Source organism: Quercus lobata, chromosome 12, assembly GCF_001633185.2.
Source record: "Quercus lobata isolate SW786 chromosome 12, ValleyOak3.0 Primary Assembly, whole genome shotgun sequence".
NCBI classification, from domain to species: domain Eukaryota; kingdom Viridiplantae; phylum Streptophyta; class Magnoliopsida; order Fagales; family Fagaceae; genus Quercus; species Quercus lobata.
Window position 1 is genome coordinate 35,829,329 of NC_044915.1, and position 23,636 is coordinate 35,852,964.

At 30.2% G+C, this 23,636-nt stretch overlaps 1 protein-coding gene and 1 long non-coding RNA gene across 2 annotated transcripts; both read left to right on the top strand.

The window, feature by feature from the left end:
• The first annotated feature begins 6,764 nt into the window (after positions 1–6,764).
• Positions 6,765–14,232, top strand: LOC115970588 (altered inheritance of mitochondria protein 3-like). Its single transcript, XM_031090195.1, has 19 exons — positions 6,765–6,911; positions 7,098–7,316; positions 7,846–8,052; positions 8,601–8,731; positions 10,248–10,377; positions 10,494–10,600; positions 10,733–10,819; positions 10,922–11,026; positions 11,391–11,501; positions 11,602–11,691; positions 11,809–11,922; positions 12,160–12,273; positions 12,408–12,509; positions 12,666–12,776; positions 13,325–13,436; positions 13,522–13,593; positions 13,720–13,800; positions 13,934–14,052; positions 14,145–14,232. Exons 1-19 carry the CDS (start codon positions 6,765–6,767, stop codon positions 14,230–14,232), a joined length of 2,247 nt encoding a protein of 748 aa, XP_030946055.1.
• A 7,017-nt stretch (positions 14,233–21,249) lies between these two features.
• Positions 21,250–21,809, top strand: LOC115971084. The gene is made up of 4 exons (XR_004087226.1): positions 21,250–21,269; positions 21,407–21,468; positions 21,619–21,625; positions 21,754–21,809. It is a non-coding gene; the product is annotated as an uncharacterized LOC115971084 (long non-coding RNA).
• The last annotated feature ends 1,827 nt before the right edge of the window (positions 21,810–23,636 follow it).

The window sequence follows — 23,636 nt, forward strand, 5'->3', positions numbered from 1 at the left end:
CCTCACAAAGCAGGGAGAAGAACGAGAGCATAGGATGTCCAGGGGGAAACCCCAACTGCTACATTAAATGCAAGAAAACTACTTTTCTGACCGCATTAATATGGAGAGGACAGGCGAACAGTGTTACATTGGCCACTGTAACTCACAGAAAGGTAGGGTGGATGTCTGATGGGACAGACACTCAAGTGAAGGTCCATGTGATCAACAAGTGTAAGGCTCTTATTACTTTAAGGAGGCTATATAAGAGAATGACATCTCCATGAAGAGGGGATCAAAAAAAGGGAAGAAAGAAGGATATAGAGAGAGAGAGAGAGAAAGATTATAGCCTTTAATCAGAAACAGAGTTGCATCCATACGTCTCTTCGGACTGAGCATCCGGTGGACATAAAGGAGATATTCTTACGTCCAAACCGCTGCATGGCCTAAAATTAACTAACATCCACTTCGTTGAGTCCTAGTTCTGTTACCCGCTCTTTACAAATTCATTGTTTAGGGTTCTTTGGGCCAGAATCCCTACTTGCTGGGCCTGGGCCCTAAAAACTGACCCTACATATATGATTGTGTTTGTATATAAAATGATATTTTCTACCGTTTAAAGATATATAAAACTATTTCTTACTGTTTAAAGAAAATCTGACGTGTCCAAATTTTAAGTAAATATATAATAATAGGGTAAAAAAAAAACTCAAAGTTTATGTGCCATAATATTAGAGGTCCACCAGAAGTCAAACTCCTTTAGTTTTATATAGATAGTAGATAAGCTATAGACGATAGATTATCGATTAATTGTAGATTACATTGACTTATGAAGAATTTTTTTTGACAAATAGAGAATTACTCAAACTAAAATGTTGTTCCTTTAATCCCAAACTAAAGTTAAGAACATATGATAGATTTGTTTCTTTTTTTTGTTGTACTTTATATGTTCAGCTAATTAATATATATTACTTTTATCTTTAATTTTCCTACAAGTTACTATATATGTTCAGGGAAATGGACAAAGAATTCAAAGATGATATACAGTCGTCCTCTTCTTCTTCTTCTTTATTTATTTATTATTATTTTTATATAGGGGTCTTGAATTTATATATTAACAGGGTCATCAAAATATATTATATTTATACATATATACATTAGTTTGTAAGAAAATTTTTAGCAATTCTTTGGGATAAGGTGATTGTATTTAAAATTTTAATGAAAATATTCTAAGAAATATTGACACAATTGTCCTGGTGCCATCTATTTTAGAACCGAGGTAATTATTATTAGAGTAATTAGTCAGTAACACATATGATGTACGATAAATTCATATAAAATATGACATTCTCTCTATTTTATTTTATTTTGAAATATATATATATATATATATATTTATATATATCTATAGTAATTAGTCAGTAACACATGATGCACGATAAATTCATATAAAATATGACATTCTCTCTATTTTATTTTATTTTGAAATATATATATATATATATATAATTGGATAGTTATGGTACTTATTAATATTTTTTTACTTCGATCATGTTTGTATATGGAATTATTTATTCATGGAAATATTCTTTTCAATGAAGGGTATAAATATAGGGAAAATTATTAGGTACTCCCAGAATATCATAAATGCACGCTCTCTACTTTCACATAAATAGTGAGTCCCACCATGAATTTAATTAGTGAGACCCACCATTCATGTGAGAGGAAAGAGTATGCATTTATGGTATTTCGAGAGTACACAATAATTTCCCTAAATATAGAGGGTTTTATAGGAAATCTTGAGAGAACTTAAGTTCAATTAAAAATATATATATTAAAGCTCAAAGCCAATTGTTTAATTGGTACCATTGAAAATATCTATGGTTCAAATCCCTTATTTTTAATACTTAAAGCTTTTGGAATAAATACTGATTTAGCATAGTATTAAAGCAAACACGTGTTGATCTCACTTATTAAAAGAGAGTCTGAACTATCATGTGATTCAGATTGTTACAATAACGATTAAAATGATTAAACTTTTAATATCTTAAATTTATGGGCCACGTGATAGTAAACAAAGCATATTTCGGTTCAATGTTTTTTAGATGGGTTTACCGTGAGGCTAACAAGACAACTCATGATCTAGCTAAATGGTCTGAAAGCCATGGGTATTTTGGAGTTTTAGTGTGGATCATTGCCAATAGTTTAATTGGTGCCATTAAAAATATTTATGGTTCAAATCCCTCTTTCTTAATACTTAAAGCTTTTGGAATAAATACTGATTAAGCATAGTATTAAAGCAAACACGTGTTGATCTTACTTTTTAAGAGAGAGTCTGAACTGACATTTGATTCAAATTGTTACAATAATAGTTAAAATGATTAAACTTTTAATATCTTAAATTTATGGGCCACGTCATTGTAAACAAAGCATATTTTGGTTCAATGTTTTTTAGATGGGTTTACTGTGAGGCTAACAAGGCACCTCATGATCTAGCTAAATAGTCTGAAAACTACGGGTATTTTGGCAGTTTTAGTGTGGATCATTGCCCTCCTAGTATTGTAAGTGTAGTTGAGAAGGAGGCTATCTCTGACTATGGTTTGTAATTTTTTTTTTTTTTCTTTTAATAAAAGTTTTTAGTTTATTAAAAAAAAAAAAAAAAAAAAAAAAAAAAAAAAAAAAAAAAAAAAAAAAAACAAAGCATAACAGTACACTTAAAAAACAAACATTTGAAAATTATATAAGCGTATATTATTTGACTTATTGAAAGCAAGAGTTTAGTATATAAGTCTTTATGCCATTACAACTTAATTTTGCTTGTAAGTAGTGTTGCATCTCCACAACAAAAATTGAACGTTACATTGGGAGGGGAGAAAAAGAAAGAAAAATTAAAACATAAGTTGAATGTTATATGAGGAGGGAAAAAGAAATTCTTAAAAAAAAAAAAAAGGAGGGAAAAAGAAAGTCTTCTAAAAATCATAAATCACAATTCATTTTTGGCAATAATGTGTACTTGCGATTAAGAATTTTCTCCCAGATCTTCTTATATTTTCATTAATTGTAGTTCCTACTTTACTGATCAATGGGTTTACGAAAATAATACTTTACTAACTCATATTCTTCTTCTTCTTTTTTTTTTTTTTGAGAAACTCTCTCTCTTTAATATTAAGAGCAGCAACAGGTTCAAGTTCAACCCATGTTATTAAGGGACACATTAGGAGGGGCCAGGGGGTAACCATGGAAAAAATTTGATATATTTAGTTATATTTATTAATATAGTTGCATAAATGATGATTGAATTAGTAATTAATTATTTGAATATACTTCAAATTTATAATAAATATAATATTTATATAGTTATATATATAACAATACATAAAAATAAAAAATTGATTCATGAAACAATTTATGTTTAACAACTGTTTCAAAAAAAAATTATGTTTAACAACTATGGTAATAAGTATTAGTATAGTGACTTTAGAATCACTGTATCCTCTTTGCCGAATTTTGGATCATGTGATCATCATGTTCAAACAAAAAAAAGGCTACCATTGAGTAGACAACATATAATAACTTTATAGATTTGAACTTGACCAACCTTAGCAATTTGATAGGTTGGTATTAAAAAAAAAAGGCAATTGAGTTACATTGGTTTTGAACCTTGAATGTCTCAATTAAAAATACTAAAAAATGTCAGTTGAGTTACAAGATTTTTGGTATAACTTTATAATTTTGAACTTGGGTGACCTAAGTAATTTGATAGGTTGTTATAAAACAAAGAAAAAGGAAAAAAAGGAAATTGTTACGTTTGGTATTGTTTTTTTATACTTCAAAAAAGTTGGGAGGAAGGATTTGGACGTTAGTGCCCGCATAATAAGAAGTGTCAGTTGAGCAGTGTACACACAAATTTTAAAATTATTATGTCTACAAACGGCTCTTAGTAATATGTTCGATAATTTTGTTACATAGAAAGAGAATGTTAGTGCCCGCGTAATTAGTTTTAATGAATGGGCGAATGCTATTATTTTTATGGCTAGCTAAGTACATTATTAATGTAAATATAATCTCACTGATAAATTCATTGAATACAAGTTCGGACAAATTTTAGGTGCAAGTGGATTCTTTCCTCTTTACACATGTATGTAGCCTAATATGCATGCCTGTTGAAACCATATATAGAAGTGTACCTATTATTAATAAAAAAAAAAACAAAAAAAGATACCAAAAAAAAAAGTAAAAAAGAAAAATACTTGGATACTCTTGCAAAATTTGGATAATCAAGAAATTCACAACCTTTATCTGTGTGGCACATAGTAAAATTTTTTTTTCCTATAAAAAGGCTTCCTAGGTTTCATTTTTAGATATGCAAAGAGCTTTCATAACTATTGCTTCTGTCAAGATTCCAGGCAATGGTACCATCTTCAATTTTTTCTTTGGTATAGCCCCATATAGCTAGCGCAACCTCTAACCCCGATCTGTCTGTTGGCCTTCTCATATATCTTTTCAACACAAACATCTATTTTGTGCTGTATCAAAAAAAGGTACCAACTTTCTTAATTTTTATATTTTATATTTTATTTTTTTATTCCAGTTCCACATTCTATGTCTTTTTAAAGCCCATGTCATTTAGCTATTCATAATTTCATATTATCTTTGTTTTTCTTTTGATGTACAGGGCTGAAATTCGTGCTTGTGTGTGAGCAATCTGTACAAAAGATTAAGGGTAAATGAACTGAAAAAGCAAATAAATTGTCTGTTAATTTGAAAATTATTGAAGGGCTAGTGCTTGCAGTCCTGTGTTGTGTAACTAAGCCCCCACAGTCCCACACCATTTTTTTCTTTTTTGCATTTTACTTTTTAGGCATCCTTGTTTTTTTTGGTTGTGGACCTGTCATACTTAAGAATTACTTGAGTATATAGTAATAGACTTTGTCTAACCCAAAATTGAGTCAGTGTGCATGATTGTCAATTGTAGAGCTAGCCCATTTTCTGCAATTTCTTTGGTATGCATCTTGCCTACAATGGAATTTTTAAATTTCAAACAAAAATATCTAGATTTGAATCCTCCTATCTTCTTAAATTATAAAAAAGTTACATACCAACCAAAAACCCCTCTTTTTTTTATTTTTTTTTCTTCTCCACTTGGGGACTGTAAATTAATTGACTTGCCTTAATTGCAACCAAACAAGATAGTTGAGTTTTTTAAATCTCTATCATTTGCATTTGAGCATCGATATAGATACAACATTTATTTTTACAATATTTTCATAATTATTGATATAGTCAATTGTTGTTGATTTTTAAAAAGGGTCTATTGCTGACATCATTTTATTGTTTATTATTGAGAATTTGTAACCTTAATAATCATTAAAAAAAAAAAAAAATTTTGTATTCATCAGTCCTGTTCACATTTTGCTTACTGCACTGCAAGTTCCGTCATAAATTCGGATTTGTCAAACTTCTCTCATTGGATTCCTCTTTCCATTATGGCATCATTCGTCATTAGCAAATGCCAATATAATTAATATCATGTTGTTTTCTTCTGTGTTTTAGCAATATAGGTGGTTTTGCATGGAAAGTCATGCTGGACCTGACTAACGAAGTTATTGAATCTTGATTACAGGGATAAGTCAAATTACTTCCTTCCCTGAAATATAGCCAAATGTATATAGTGGGTCCTACCAGATACTCTTTTGAACCGTAGACAATATATATTTTATAGTAAATGAAAAATAAATATAATATAAATTAAACTGCCTTTTTTATTTTTTTTATTTCTTTATTTTTATGGGATATACTGCCTTTTCCTGTTCTGTAAATCTATCTTTTTATTATTATTTTTTTTCATAGTAATTCCACTCTACTTTTCACCCTCTAAACTTTGATTTAATTAAATATAACCACATATCTGGTTATATACCTTACATAAAAGTACCAGTAATTTAATTAAATATAAGTGGTATATTAAATTAACGTAAGTTTCTAGAACGGGGCTGTCACATTTATTATGTGACACACATATACTTCATTTATTAACTTGCCAATAGCATAGTTGTCATATTAAGGTTTCAAAGTTTTTTTTATAAAAAAGTTTCCATTTTACTAGTTCATTGGTAATGTCGGAGAAGGTTGTGGCCCTGTGGGAAAAGATGGGACAGGAATTAATGGGCTATCTTAGTTCTTACTTGTCATAGCCTGGAGTGTTTGGAAGCATTACCCTCGAATTAATTTGTTATTCTCCATTTTTTAAAAATGGAAAACTTGTTATATATTCTCAATTATTATTATATTTTGAAAATAATTTCATTTTAATTTTGTGGTATAATAAATTAAAATTTATAGTTTTGAAAATAAAAAATTTTAAACTTAAAATTTTTTTTTTTAAAAATAATAAATTAAATCATATAATTTCAATAACATAATACATTTCATTCTGCTTAAATGGACTAAAGTTTAATTTTTTATTGTTGAAAATGTAGGATTTATTTTGTTAATTTTGATAATATAAAGTTTAATTTGTTAAATCTTTAATTATAGAATTTAAGATAGGTTCATTTTTCAATGTTTCTAATGTCATGTTAATGGGTACTTAAAGGTAAAATTTTATAATATAGTTAAACATTTTTTATGGGGGAGGTAAACCATTTTTAATTGCTTTGGATATTCTATATCAAGATGAGATTCTTTTAAATCCTAATTTTCTGACAACAGCTACCCCCACCCTTGTCTAGAAATTTGTGAGAGCGCGCATATTAGATTACTAACAATAGTTCATGATACAGAAGCAGATGGAGACTGAGTCAGCTGGTCAAGCAGGAGCTTGTACGGACTACGACCTTGTCTTTGACTTTGATGAGGAACACATGGTGCACAGCCTCAATTCCCAGATGACTTCAATTCATCCGCAGAACGAAACAGCAGTAAATCTTTGTGGTGTACGTTGATTTGTATCATTTTGCATGAACACTCATCTTAGTGCACTTGAATTTGAAATTCTTTTTCTTCACTTTGTGCAACCGAATTGAAAACAACCATGACCAGATTAGCCTTCCGATAATTTCAATATACATAGAGCATGAAATTTTACACATTTAATGTTTATTTTCTCGATAATATCTCAGCAGGAGTATTTGGAGCTAGGTTCATCATCTAGGAGCAATCAGCCGATGCTCCTTAGCCAAACAAACTTGAACCAGAACTTCACAGTCTCTACAATTACTAGTTGTGCCCTCTCGTACCCACCATTTGACCTTGCTCAAAAATTAGCACAGCCAGTTACATCTTTCAATCTTCCATCGATAGGAACACAGGCTACACAGCAATGCTACCATCCAATAACTGTATATATAACTAAGCTATTCTATCTTTAATTACCAAGCGCTTGCTTAAATGTCTATGAATTTAAGCAGTTTCACAGTTTGTTTGGGTTTTTTTTCCTTTTTTTTTGGCTAAACAGTTTGTTTGGCTTTGGTTTAGAGTTTTTACATCTAAGTTAATAACTTGATTAGAATTAATATCCTTGAAGAATCTCATCCAGCATATTATCTAACAATTAATAATAAAATCATTCAGTATATTAAATCGCATAACCCGTTAAATGGATTATGTGATCAAAAGAACACGTAGATGCATGGTTGTTTGAGTTATTATGTAATGAGCTGGGGGAATTTTTCGTTACACTGGTTTGAAAATAAAATTTATTCTAGTATATTTTTTACACTATTAATTGTTAACCACATTTGTTTATTGGTATACAACCATTATGTGTATTAATTAAAACAATTTTGAGTTTTTGAAAATGTATATATATGATTCAATTCACCACCCATTGCAATGAACATTCATTTTGTTCTTTCACATGTTGACCAGGACAATGTGGAGCTCGGATCACCGGCAGGACTTACCCAGCCTCAACTTCCTAATGAAAACCCTAATTTGAACCTTTCACAACATGCCTATAATACTTATGAAAACCCTGGGCCTTCGGTTGTTAATGCTCCAAGCTTGCCACAGTCGGTACCATCCTCCTTTAATGCTACATTAGTAGGAGAACCACAACCTTATCTACCATCAATGGTAACATTCTTTTACTCCTCAGTAAATAAGATGTAGCTAGTAATTTATACCATGTCATGCCCCATTCTCTTCATGTTACTAGAGAACTCCGAGATAGGACTATCAATTGGAATAAATAATTTAAGCCTCAAGCAATCTACATTTTCAAGTTTTGAGTGTTTTAACACTCCAAATTTAAGGCAAACAAATTCATCATTCTTTAATACTTTTTTTTCTGAAGAACTGCATATCCATATTCACAAGCAACTGTATACCTTAATTATAAGATAACACACAGTGTTTCATTTATTTATTTGTTCTTTTATTCTTGGATGAATGATCTGGTTTTAATCATAAGGAAGGAGTGAGAGAGTTTTGAACAAATAATCTCGCTTCATGAGACATGGTCCCTAACCAAATTGTGCTACATCTTAGGGTTACTTTTCTTTTGTTTTATCTTTCTTTTTAGCATTTATATTTCTAAGCTTTTCTTCTTTTTGGTATTTGCTTCAAAATCAATAGTTGTATCTGTAAAGAAAAGCATCATCACTGACTATGATCATGATCAGGTGGGATTGGTGGCACCTGATAATGGAGCACTTCACTCATTTCAAGCCGAGCATGAGACTAATTTGATCTACTCCAATCAGCAGATGAACATTCAGCCTGAAATTGTCACCCCATTTGAACATATGCCTATGTATGTCAAATTATTTTTTGCTCTTTTCATATAATATGATTGTCATTGTATGCATATTGATATTATATTTATGATTCATGTAATTTATCATCTAACCACAATGGTCCCAAATTAAGATTTTCTACAGCTTTAGGTAACTCTACTGTGAAACTCTTAAAGTTTTTATATATTCACATTGAAATAAATGGATTAGAGTTTTCCACATCATCAATAATTTAAGAAATTGCGATCGTAAAGTTCATAGGGTAAAATGAGTTGATTATATTTTTACATGTCATCAACATTTTAAAAAATATATATAAACTGTGATTTACTTTGAAATAATAATATTTCTATAATGAAATAAGTATAATTACCTATTTAACAAAAAATTAATACAAAATTATCATTTTTTTAGTATTAAAACCAACTCAAAAATACCTTTTTCCCAAATAATGTATTACAATTTTAATGGCTTACCCATAAAATTAAAAGAACCAAACAAACAATAAAGAGACCAAAAAAGAAAAAAAGAAAAAATAGTAACATCACATCTACACTTAATCTAAATCAGCTCATATACATGGTTCTTAAAATCGAGATCCTACCTAGGATTAATAGATAGTCATTTGGATCAGATAAAAAGCCATATGATTCTACTTTTCATACAAAATAAAGTGAAACCATCTTTAGTAATAATGTGTTGAAGAATCATCAACATTGAGTGATAAAATCTTCATCAATAGAAAATAAAAACCATAATGTGCAATAAATTATAAATTTTATAAAGATAAAACTGTATATAGTAAAATATAAATAAGTTTTTAACTATAAAGCATTGTAACAATTGTATTGACATGAGTTTTGGCTTTAAAAGCATAAATTCAATTAAATAGAAGTTAATAATCATCATACGTTGATAGGGAAATGTAAAAAAGAATTGGGGATTTATCTTGAATAAGTGATGAATTTGTTACAAAAGGTTTCGCAAAAACTAAAACTTTCTAAAGTGGAAGTCAAAAGCCCATAAATTTGGCTGTAAATATGTCAAAATATAGGATTAATTAGGGATTGTGGTGGGATCATACATGATACCACCGATACCACGATTTGGAATGAGATCTTATCTCAATCCTACTAATTAAAGATCCTAGTACGTTCGTGATTGTTTAACAATTTTAGGATCGTCGAATCTTAAGATCGTGCCATCTGGATTAGGTTCTAAAACAACCATGCCATCTAAGATTTTGGTGTAAGAGAAATTAAATATGTTTTTTTTTTAAGGTGAGTTAGATGGACCTTAAATTTTGATTGAATGACTTTCCATGCATAGCACATGATTATTTTCCATCCATATTAACTAAAAGGTGTAAAGAAGTGAAGCACGTAAGTTGTAAGTGACATAATAACCATAGAATACTTCTGTGTTTTAGGGAAATTTACATGGATCATAAATGTAAATTTTCCTTATTAATATTATTCCATTTTGTTTCCCTTTTTTATGCTCAATGTGTGTTGATATCCCTTATCATCATAGGCCTCAAAGTATGGGTCCATTCATTCAATCTAGCAAAAACAATCAAATGGTGCAAAACATCTCAAACAATAATTTCAGCAGCCTCAGTCAGCAACCATCTGTCGGCCCAACTTTATTCCCTCAAAATACAGTGAGTACTATCATTTGACCCTAAGATCATTACTCTACAAAAGTGTCTATTTAATTAGGTTACACTCATAATTTTCATGTTAGCTTGACCATGTCAAAGTTGTTCACCATGAGCAGATAGAGGTAGATGTAATGAATCAAAGACAATTGCCAATCAACCAACACCAGGCCAGTTTGCTCCCCAGTATCCAGAATGCTCCTTACAGACAATTAACTCAGTTGGGGTATATATATGAGACTTCTCATCTTCTTAGTTTGGCGTGTGTGTATATATATATACACACACACACACACACATTAATTATTCTGACATTATTATATTCTTGTTTTGATTTAAATTTAATCTTTGAATTCAGGCACCAATCTAATGAATTCATGAATGCTAATGTATATGACCCGCAATATTTCAACCACATGCAACCTCAAGCTTATTCACTTTTAAGGTACTTACTATGTAACTAATTACTCTTTTAACACCCACCCACATGCGCACATAGAAAATATTACGTTTACAAGCATATTATTAATAGATACTTCAAATTTAGGCCCCAACAGTTGACTAATCAGCTACAGCTTAACCAAGTCCAGCAAATGCAAAACGTGTTTGATCCTCAATATCAGTACTCCATGCTACCTTCCATGCCTGTTAGGTATCGTGTCTAGCTTTTGTCTAATTTATGTATTGGAATTTTGTTGTTGTTGGTGTTATCGAGGGTGTCTAGAGCTATTTGAGCATCGGACTACTTTCCTGTCTGTATGTATTCTTTCTATCTCACGGACACCAAGTAAGGAATTACATGGAGAAATGGGGTGATCCAAAGATGTTGGCTAACTAGAGGTTTCAAACCCTAGACCTTCATGAGGCCTTAGGAATGACCAGCATGCTTGGTTAAACTAAGGATATATAATTCCTTGGGGTGTATATTTGGGAACTTAAACCTTGGTTAAACTAAGGATAGAATAACCAGCATGCTTTCGGATGATATTTACTGTTATTATTTTTGCTAGTTATAGGCCAAGAAGTTACGTATATCCTCAAGTTAATCAAATAACGGTGCCATCTAACATGTATGATCCACAAGTTTATAATCCCATGCTGACTCAGGATCTTTCCATCTCGGTCAGGTACTTGTTAACTCACAACAGATATTTCTATCTGGTAAAGTTAAATCTCTGTTAAGATTTTTCATTGTACCTAAGGGGTTTTATGATTTGTTTAATTCAGGCCTTCCCTGCTTGGAAATCATCAACAGCAACTTAACCAAGTCTGGACGACACAGAACTCCATGCTACCTGGATCGTCTATGCCTTCTAGGTCTCAATTCTACTTTCATCTTTTCCATCATTTGAGATAGAGCAAATTGCAATAGCTTTCAATGAAGATAACCAGTTTTATGCATGTTGATGAACTCATTGTTATCTTGAGTTGTAGGCTCCAACAGTCGTATGGTCGTCAACAACCTAATCAATTAGCAACTTTGATGCCAAATATGTATACTTCACATGTTAGTAGTTCCATGCTACAGGAACCAATCATGTTTCCTGGGTAGGTAACTGGTAACCTCAATATTAAGCTTCACAAATGTTGTTGGAATAATGGTTAAATGTTTAATTCCTAACTTCTTAATATTTTAAAATTTTGGGACAATTGTAGTTTATCATGGTAATCAAATGTTAAAGAGAAACACCATTAAGCTTGGTAACAATTGATCAAAGATCACAACTGGCATCAATATGTAGTTTCTTTACATGCTTATCATCATTATCTATTTGTTGACTTTAGGTTCCCATATGCACTGGATCATTATGAACAAGCTAATCAGGTCTCGATGTCACCTTTTGCGTCGAATCTACAGCAGCGTAACTCCACAACAGCTGGATCTTCCATACAGCCTTGGTACCTAAACACTCAATTTCAATATTACAAATTACATCAACTATAAAACAAAAGGACTTAAAAATTAACTAGCATAAAAGTGATGCAATACTAATATGCGTTTCCTTTTTTATTTTTTAAATGATTCTTATTAGGGCTCATAGCCAAAGGTTGTATGATTATGACCATCAACATGAGCAAGTCCAAAATTCAAAATTTTGTAGCTCCATGCTGCCTCAGCCTTCAATGCTTTCTAGGTACTTTATCCTCTACTTTTCACCTTTTATTCTATATAAGAAAGTTAATGCTTTCTCGATCAGATAGGCAGTTTATCGGATTTGTGTATACCTTTCTGGTACATTCTTGTAATGCTTTCAGTTTTTCACCTTATAGTTGAATGATTTCAAATGTAGGTCACAACAATCATCTGAGTATCAACAACTCAACAAACTTCCTGAAATGGCCAGTCGAGTTGATCCTTCACATGACAAAATCTTGCATCCACAATCTTCAATGACTTCTAGGTACTCAACTCATCTATCTCTACATTTTGTATAATTTATTTGAAGTGATGTCAAGGACACTACTAATTTTATTACATAAATGTAACAAAGTGACGTGTCATTAGTGATACTATATGTGTAATTTCTTGTTCCACATTTTACTTTTGTTAGCTTTTTTTTCAAGAAAGATTTTGTTATATTGATTTATATTTTTTAATACTGAGTTTAAAACTGAAAATATGGGTCTGTTTGGATAGAACTTATTTTGCTGAAACTGAAAACTGAAAACTGAAAACACTGTAGCAAAATAATTTTTAAATGTGTGAATAGTACCGTGGGACCCATTTTTAGTGAAAAAGTTGATGAAAAATAAAATTTGTGGGACCCGTGAACAGTGCACATGTGCACTGTTCAGAGAAGAAAAGTCAAAACATGCGGCTGAAGAGGAAAAAAAAAAAAAAAAAAAAGAAGGAAAACGCACAAACGCACAAAACGTAAACGTGCTGTGTATCCAAACATACACTATATCTAATTTTTTTCATGCTCTTGGTGGTTTTCTTCTCCTATAGTTTACAGACCATCCAAACGCAAGGATTACAGAATCAAACTGCTGTACAAAGTCTCTCCTACCTTAGTCCTGGCACTCAACAGACTCAAAGCCTGAACTCACAATCTCAACGAGTAAAAATATTTTTCTTCTTGTAGATATTATTTGAGAGTTTCCTTTTCCTGTTCTTGTTAAGATAACCCACAATCTTGTCAATAGGAAATTGGGAGCCTGTCCAAAGAGCCAGTTCCTCTTCTACGAGAAACACTATCAGTGGGCAGCTACAGGGAGGTATTATTGTCTACTTTTTGTAACTTTTCTTGGTTACCTTTACTATGACATAGTTAATGGCATAATGTACTGTTTTTCCAAATTTATTTATTTATATATATTTTTTTATAAAATGAAACATTGTAGAAGGGACTGGTGGAAGGACTTAGATCTGCAGCAAAACGAAATGCGTATGGAGAATCATTGTTGACATCTAAGCGCTCCAGGGTATGATCACTTACCAAGCACAAAAGATCAATCATATTCTTCTTCCTATTATATTTGTAAAAGCTTATAGGTGCAAAGGTTTAAATGCATTCTACTACAAAAGATAATTATGAGGTATCTTTCCTGAATGTAGACGGAAACAGTAAGTCAAGAAAGGAGTTTATCAGCATCCAATCCTCAAGAAGAAGAAAAGACTTCTATGCCTGAAGGAACTGAAGTTGAAAACCCTAATGATCAGAGTCCTAAAGCAAAGTACGTTTTCATTATACCATGCTTTTAAGTGCTATTTTTTTTCTCTTCATTCTTTATGAATATCCAAACTAATCAAAATTGTATGTTTTCAGGAAACTCAACAATTCCCTTTATGATCCAAATTTTGAGGGCATAGGTGTACCTGTTGACCCACATCTCCGGCTATTTGGTTCAGGCTAGTTAACTAGTTCCTTGGTAATTGCTTCGATAAAGTTGTTTCTTCTTTTGTTTTCAATATGCAGCCTAGTTTTATAGGGCACAAGATTATATCAACATCAAGAAATAATTAGTTAATGCAAAATTAGCACAATTTAGTCCACCAAAATAATGTGATATGCAAATTATAATATATTTGACCTGACTAATCTATTTCTATCTTTCAATGTCACAGGCAATGGAAGACCATGAAAGATTTGATGAGTCAGCATCAACTTGTTAGACTTTGTTATTCTCCGTGATAGGACCTCTTGCATCATCCTTTTATAGTTTTATCAGCTTTGGACTGTATAACCAATCTAATTTAGCTAGACATAGTCGTTCTAATTTATATAGATGGAATGATGTTGAATAGTTTAAGACTTTTTTCAAACTACCCATAATTGGGTTTTCTATTAAAACTCAGTATGGCTATAAGTTCATGTTACATCGAGAGGTGGGACTAGGAATTTTATCTTGAGGGGGCCATAGTAATTTTAACATAAAATATGGTATGGGTTGTTGGAAAAGAAAGGTTAGGACCATAAGAGGGTCTTATGGTCTACACTTTTTATAAAGTGTATAGTTTTAGTAGATGAAACTAGATTTTGATTCAATTATCAAGTTAGAAACTTGGTTAGATACTTTAGAATCTAAAGGTTTTGGGTTAAGTAGGCCTAAAGTAAAGTACATAGAATTTAAGTTTAGTAAAAAATAAAACTAAAGATGAAGGAACTGTATGACTTGATGACCAAGAGATTTTAAAGAATAAGACTCTTTGATATCTTAGACCAATAATTCATAAAGATAAAAGAGGATGTGAATTACAAGATAAAAGTAGGGTGGATGAAGTGGAATGTTGATTATTTAAGAAATCAAAATTTATAAGGCTACTATAAGACTAATTACACTATGAACCATAGTACCCAAAGTTTAGCTATTAAGAAGCAACATATTTATAAAATGAGTATAACTTAAATGAGAATGTTAAGATGAGTAAGTAGAAATATAAGAAAATATAGGATTCGAAATGAAGAAATTATGTAATGAGGCTCAACCCTTATAGATGAAAATATGAGTGAGAGTGGTTTGAGATGGTTTGGTTATGTTTATAGAAGAGAAAATTAATGAACTATTAAAGAAGAGTGAGATGATTCAGGTTAAGGAAATAAGAAAGAGTATGATTTTGGATAAAATATAATGGAGAAAAATAATACATTTAATCGACTATAACTAATTTGTTAAGATTTTTTTAATGCATGTTAACAATTCATAATCAACCTCAAAATTTTGAGATTAAAAATTGGTTGTTAATATTATTTTTGTATAAATGTTAAAAAAAAGGTATGAAAATAAATATTTATCATTTGGAAGCTATTCAAATACGTTCTTGAAAATGTTCTTACTAGTTATGCTAGTTTTGAAAAATGTCGCTGAAAATTGAGTTGGAATCATTAGAAATATTAAGAGGTTCCAACTAACTAGTTGAGTGGAGAGAATATTTCATTATTGTACCTCCAAAATATTGTATAATTATTCGTCAAACACAAATGGTAAAATAGATGGTTCCATATATAAATTCAATCATAAAAGTATTTTGAACCTATATATGCTAATTAGGCACACAACTACTGTTTAGGTTCATGCATATTGCAAAATTCTATAGTTTTGCAACATGCATGAACCTAATTAAAAATATGCTAAAAGTACACACATAAAGCTGGGGTTACTCTATCAAAAACAAAATCTGGGGTTACTATGTGAGGGGATAAAAGGTGCAACATAATAAAGGCTCAAAGATACTTTTTTAATATATCAAAAAAATTGTTGTTTTGGGGGGGGTGGGGGGCCTATATATGCTAATTAATTTCACACAACTGTTTAGGTTCATGAATACATTGCAAAGTGCTATGATTTGCTATCCATCATTTGCAAAGCAAGTATTATGTATGTGCAATGTAAAAAGCAATGTAAGAAATTATAGGTAAACTAAGAAAATATATCAAAATATGCTCATGATTTTAAAGTTTATTAAAACAAAAAAATTATAATATTATTGCAGATATCTGTTGATTTTTTTTCATTATCCGATGTTTCTAGATATTATTGAAAAATTTTATAACTGTCATTATGGATTTCTAGTATGAACTCATCAATTTCACGGTTGCGAATATCTTGATATTTTCATTATCTCTCTCTCTTTTTTAATAGATCCATTATCCCTCTCTACAAAAGCATTAATTTCTGGACATTTCTAGATGTTATTTAAGATTTTTGTAACCGTCGTTTATATTATATTTAATTAAAGTCAACTTACGTTACGTGAATTAGTACATTAAAGGCATGCAAAACACGTATTAGTGTTTGTTAGGAAGCAGCCAAAGAATCTTTGCATGTAACTGAAACTGAGATATGAACACAGCTTTTGGTATATATGGTAATGACTATACAGACAAAAGTAAGTAAAGCTGTTTTTTTTTTTTTTTTCTTTTAAATAAAAAAAAGTAAGTAACGCTCGCTTTTTAGGGATGCGTTTTGCTAAGCATGTTTCTGTGGAGGGAACACTGCCACATTTGCTTCAATTGAATGCCATTGACGTACATATGTAGATCACCATATCATTAAATAAATTTCCAACTTAAAAAAAAAAAAAAAAAAAAAAAAAAAAAAAAAAAAAAAAAAAAAAACTGGGTTCATTGTATGTGTTAAGAACAATTTCGTCATAATTAACCTAAAACTACTTTTCAAGTGAAATACTAGGAAAACTTTGGCAGGGGAGGAAAATTCAAATTAATAAAACTACGATTTGGGAAGAAACAGAAACATTATAAGTTGTGTCTAATATATAATATAATATAATATATATATATATATATATATATATATAAGAATGTGTAACAATGATTAATTCTTCAAAGATCGAAATTTAATTATGTCCCATATAACAGAGAGATTCTAGGAAATTATATTATTATTATATTATAGCGTCCTTTTTTTTTTTATTCTTCTTCAAGTCAATGGAAATTTTCTATTCCCAAGCAACAATACTTTTTTCAATTACTTTTTTTAATTGTTCTCAACTTGTTAGCCACTTTGGCCTTGTGTCAATCTTGATAATTATATTAGCCGCATTTAATAAGTTCACATTCTTTTTCTTTTTCTTTTTTGAGAATCAATAAGTTCACATTGTAAACTCTCAATCTTAAGGCTGCCTTTTGTTATGAAAATTTGTGTGGAAAGTGAGGACATGGTGGATAAGATCAAGATGATAAATTCAAAAACATGTCAAAGAGTCTCGTAGATCGATCGATGACGTTGGACGTTGAAACTTAAAACTTTTAAAAACACTCACCACGGATAAATGTAATTTGACAAAGATGTAATTACATCACCGTATCTTATTTAATTAGGTCAAATTGTAGACCCATGAACATAATTGATATTGTCTCATTGCATTTTTCGACTCTTCAATTAACTTAAATTGTAAATTAAACCAAGAACAACAACTTTGAGATTTCAAATTTTATTAGTTGTTCATATACTAATAAGGGACGTATGGATTCTTAAGAAGATAAGAACAGTAATGGATCCCATGATTAAATAAAAAATCAATTGATAAATGCATTTTGTTATACTACTAGCTAAAGTGAATCTAAAGCCTTTGATCTGTATAATGTTCTTCCTGACAAATTTAGAAAGACTTGATCTATGTCATTGGAAATAATCATTCAAAGCAAATAACGACTAATGATTTTAGAATTTAAATGTTGCGTACACATGTCTTTCTTCTCATTACGCTTCTATATGATTGAATAGAAAATGGTTAATAATTTGAAGTAAATAAAGACTAATGTTTATTTTTTTTTAGTAATTTTTTAAAAATTGGATCCATGTAATGTGCCCAAAGTAAATAACGACTAATTATTTTAGAATTTAAATGTTGCTTACACATGTCTTTCTTCTCACTAAGCTTTTATATGATTGAATAGAAAACAGTTAATAATTCAAAGCAAATAACGACCAATTTTTTTTTTTTTTTTAAGTAACTTTTTAAAATTGGATCCATGTAATGTGCCCAAAGCAAATAAAGACTAATGATTTTAGAATTTAAATGTTGCTCACACATGTCTCTCTTTTCATTAAGTTTCTACATGATTGAATAGAAAACGGTTAATAAATGCAAGATCCATGTAACGCGTCCAAAGCAAATAACGACTCATGATTTTAGAATTTAAATATTGCGTACACATGTCTCTCTTCTCATTAAGCTTCTAAATGATTGAATAGAAAACGGTCAATAAATGCATTTCATTATATGGTTGTTAGTTAAAGTCATATTGAAAGAGAGAAGGTTGATTTGTGTAATGATATTTGACATATTTAATTAGAAAGATTAGATCGATGTCATTGGAAATAATTCAAAGCAAATAAAGACCAATTTATTTTTAGGAACTTTTTAAAAATGGATCCACGTAACATGTCCAAAGCAAATAATGACTCATGATTTTAGAATTTAAATGTTGCTTACACATGTCTCACTTCTCATTAAGCTTATATATGATTGAATAGAAAACTGTTAATAAATGCATTTCATTATATGGTTGTTAGTTAAAGTGACACTAAAAGAGAGGACGTTGATTTGTATAATGCTATTTGGCAAATTTAATTAGAAAGAATTGATCAATGTCATTGGAAATAATTCAAAGCAAATAACGACCAATGTTTTTTTTTTTAGGAACTTTTTAAAACTGGATCCATGTAACACGTCCAAAGCAAATAATGATTCATGATTTTAGAATTCGAATGTTGCTTACACGTGTCTATTTTCCCATTAAGCTTCTATATGATTTAATAGAAAATGTTTAATAAATGCATTTTCATTATATGATTGCTAGTTAAAGTGAAACTGAAATAGAGGACATTGATTTGTGTTTTGCTATTCAACAAATTTAATTGGAAAGACTTGATCGATGTCATTGGAAATAAATCAAAGAAAATAACGACCAATGTTTGTTTTTAGAAACTTTTAAAAACTAGATCCATGTAACGTGCCTACATCACATGAGTCTATATAAGTCATTGTCTTTGCCAATGTGGGACACGGTCCCTAGAAATTGTTTGCATCCAAGGGGATTCAAACCTTAGACTTGGAGGGAGCATGCAACCAACCCCAAAGCCCTAACCACTTGAGCCAACCCCTAATTTTTTTAGAATTTAAATGTTACTTACACGCATTTCTCTTCTCATTAAGCTTCTACTGTTGTTGATTCTTAAGCTTCTTTCTTTTAGCAGATTATTCAATATGACATAATTAGAGAATGTAGAATATGATATAAATGTATCTAATTATCAACCAAAAAAATGCAAAATAAGTTTGAGAACCGTTGTGATGTAGGTCGTCGTACTATGGTTACCACTTATCTTTAAGTTAAAATGTGCTCCCAAAATGAGATAAAAAGTAATTAAAAAATGAGACAAATTTAAAAGCCACACATATAAGATATATAGGGCATATCAAATTATAGTTGATATAACTTTTGTTAAAATTATATCATTTAATAAATTTTTTAATAATTAAGATTTTGAAAATTATACCAAACGTTCTATTTATTTCACATACACACAATTTTTATTTTATTTTATTTTATGTTAATTGGTTATTTACCATCCAACCCTTAAACTTTTTATATATATGCACCCAAAAAAAAAGTTTAAAACTTTATAAATGAGATATTTATTAATCTCTTATATATCATTTTCATACTTTGTAATTAAGGGTATAAGAAGATAATACAATTCAGCAATGGATATTTCCAAGAACTCATCAAATACAAAATTTATATACACAAACATTATTTCATTCTCCGTATTTATCACCCTGTTTCTCTTTTTTCTTTTTTTAATATAAGATAGAAATTATATTCTAACTTAATTTAAGTGTATATGTAAGTGAAACTCCCTCTTAGAACCTTGAACTTTGAACCTTGACCCTTACCCCCCCCCCCAACACTCCACAAGAATTTATACTTGTAGAGTAATCACCTCAAAATTTAAAACACCTCTAGCATTTAGCCAACCTTTCTTTCTATATAATCTAACTATGTACCCTTTTCCCCCTCTCGGTTTGAGATGTGATTTCTTTGGAAAGTTAGTCTTGTAATTTAGGGAATTTCAATTGGATTTAAAAAATAAAAATAAAAATAAAAAAATTGGGAAGGAGGGAGAATGATGGGGAGTTCATTGCCATACTACAAAGGTAAGGAGAATTCTATGGTATAAACTTTTTTTTTTTAAATTATTATTGTATGTATCATACATCCAATTATTATCCTTTAAAATATATATATATATATATTATAATAATAGATAAACGGTTATAATTAGTAAAATATGGTATCCCATAACACCACACATCAAAAACGTAACTTCTTATCTTCTATAAATTCAGCCCCCACAGCCTTCTGTTCTTCACTCAACTCATCATCAACAAAGCCTTTCTCTCTGTCTCTTCAGTTACCTGCAAATCCTACTAATGGCTCCATTTAAGATTACCCTAAAAGAGAAGAGAAGAAAGGCTGTTGCCAAAGGTCCGCAGCTACAGCCACAGCCACAGTCCAAAAATGGAAATGTTGATGCTGCTTTGGGACCAATAACAAGTAACCTTCATATTTCCTTTACACTGCCACGGAATAGGGGACCCAGCAGCGTTCCTCCATTATCCAAAAACAGGTCTCCATTTGATAATCATTGAATATATTCATTTAAAAAAAAAAAAAAAAACATTTTTCAAACCATAGGAATTTGAACTAGAAAGCTGCTATATGATATGGTTTCTTTGTGTGTGTTTAGGGAGGAAAATGTTTCCATTCGTTACTTGCGACCTCGTTCCAAGTCAAGCAGGTAAAAGTACTTCTTTTGAGCTTTCTTTCTTCATTTCTTTATTATATTATTATTAGTATTATTCACAACTAAAAATATTTTTTTCCTTGACATACAGGAATGCCAAAGAAGAAGAAGTACAGGTGATAGACACCACACACACCCTCTCTCTTCTTTCTCTCTATCATATATATGTGCTTGTTCTACTCAAATATTGCTTTATAAGAAAAATTATGGTTTACTATTGCATGCTTCTGAAATCTGTACATATATAAAATAGGAAATTGAGAAGAATCTTGTTAAAATTTGCGCAAGACAGGGACTTGAAGTTGTGCTTGAGGGGTACGTACAAATTAATTTCATATATATAAATTTGAAAAAGAAAATTTATCTAATGACTTTTTTTTTTTTTTTTTTTTTTTTTTTTTTTTTTTTTTTTTTTTTTTTTTTTGCATATGAACGGTTGATGATGATGGCTTTGCTCGACCATAGGATCAAGGTAATATATATGCATACCTTGTATACACAAATCAATTTACTTTACATCCAAAAGAGATCGAGACATAGTGTTCTTCTATCACCTAATATATATATGCTTGGTGACATTCATTATCTTTTCACTTTCAGGAAATGCAGGAAGACCTTGAACAAGTCCAACGTCATCTTTGTGCCTTGCAAGAGGAACTCAGGTGAAGCTTGCAGCCTAACCCTTGCAGATGATCTCTTTCAATTTGTTCCGTAGGGATCTCACAATATATGTAGTTCTTTTAAAATCTCTCAACCAAGTATTATAGTAACAAATAGATAAGAGAAAATAAAGGAAAAATAAATAAAATATGAAAATTACAAAGAAAATGATGGTATCACATTTTCATATTTTGAAATGCTAAGGCTTTGATTGCGAGAGTTTATACAAAGACAAAATGTGGAATATATGTATAAATTAGATATGAAATCTATGTCTTCTAAAAAAGAGTGGGTTTTGGTTAGTTTCATTAATTGACAAAGTTTTTTTTTTTTTTTTTGTCATCAAACAAAAGATCATCTTGAAACCCAATTACACAAAAAACTAATTAATTTCTTACTTGTAGAAAAAAAAAATTATGGAGTAAACATATGTTCAAATTTTAACATAACAATAAAACAATTCCTAAAACCTAAATATGAAAAACTGCATAAGATGCCAAAAAAAAAGGGGCTTTGTTTGGTGCAAATGATTTGAAACTACATATTTCAAAATACAACTTTAAATAAAATCTAAGAATAGTTTTTCAAACATCGATAATTTTTAAAAAGTTGAACCAAATGGATACTAAGTTAGAAAAGGCAATTAAAAAAATCTAGTGTATATGGGATAGGTAACTGCATACACTAGATTGAATGGTCAAAAATTTAAAGAGATTTGGATACCCTTGTTTCTATATAAAAAAAATAAATAAAGGCACTTAAAAAATAAATAAATGTTGATTATAAGCCATTTTAGGGTCCAGCCCCCCAATTTTTTTTTTTTAAACATTTTTTATACATTGATAGTTGGGGTTAGGAGGATTTGAATCCACGTTGTTTCCGTTGAAAATATCAAGAAGTACTAAACAATTGAACTATTAATCTCTTAGCTTTAAAAAAAATGCTTACAACTATTAAGCATTTGTATTATACTAAATCCAATATAGGGTTTATACACTAAATAACTCTAGGTTGACCTAGACTAACCCATGATTGGTTTGTTTGTTATACAATTATATGAACCTACAATTGGTTTGAGTCTCTTGAGCCATAAAATTTATAACCGTATCTAAGAAAAATAACAGCTTGAGGGCTTGTTCGGACCTAAAAAAGACCAAGTCCTCTGTAAGAAAATTATCTAATAAAAGTGGTTTTCTTTCTTTAGTATTTTGTATTAGCCCCCTAATTGAGCTCATTAGTATCTCATACTTGCATTGCTCACAAAAATGTGATATACTCTGATGTAGCGGGAAACCATAGTCGGGTGCCTGATCATGAGAAGACGAAGTAAAATGGAGGAGGAGAGATGCTGCTCATCTAGTTGTGTTGTGTTGTTTTTGTGTTTCTAATTATGTTATGTGGTTTGGCTAGTGCTTTACTCGGCAATTAGTGTTCCTCGGTTAATTGGTTACTGTTCCCAAAGAAAATGGTGTGTTTACTGTTTATGCGTGGTCTTTTTTTCAAGGTTGGCTTTGTAGTTTGTACGTATCAAGAAGTTATAATTAAGCTATGGTTAATAAAATTATGTTCGTAGCTTCCTCCATGATTTATATATTGTCATATAATGTTACAGTTTCTCAGTGAATATTATCGAAATGCATTTGAAAAATAAGTTATCACATAATTAAAAAAAAGGAGTCACATCATTGCTATGTTAGACCCATGAGCAAGAAAACCAATGGAAGTCGACGGAGGGAACGGTTATTTTTTAAACTTTAGAAACTAACAACGCTAATTTAAAACTTCAAAGACAAAAGTGCTTACTAGGTATGTTTTAAGGACCA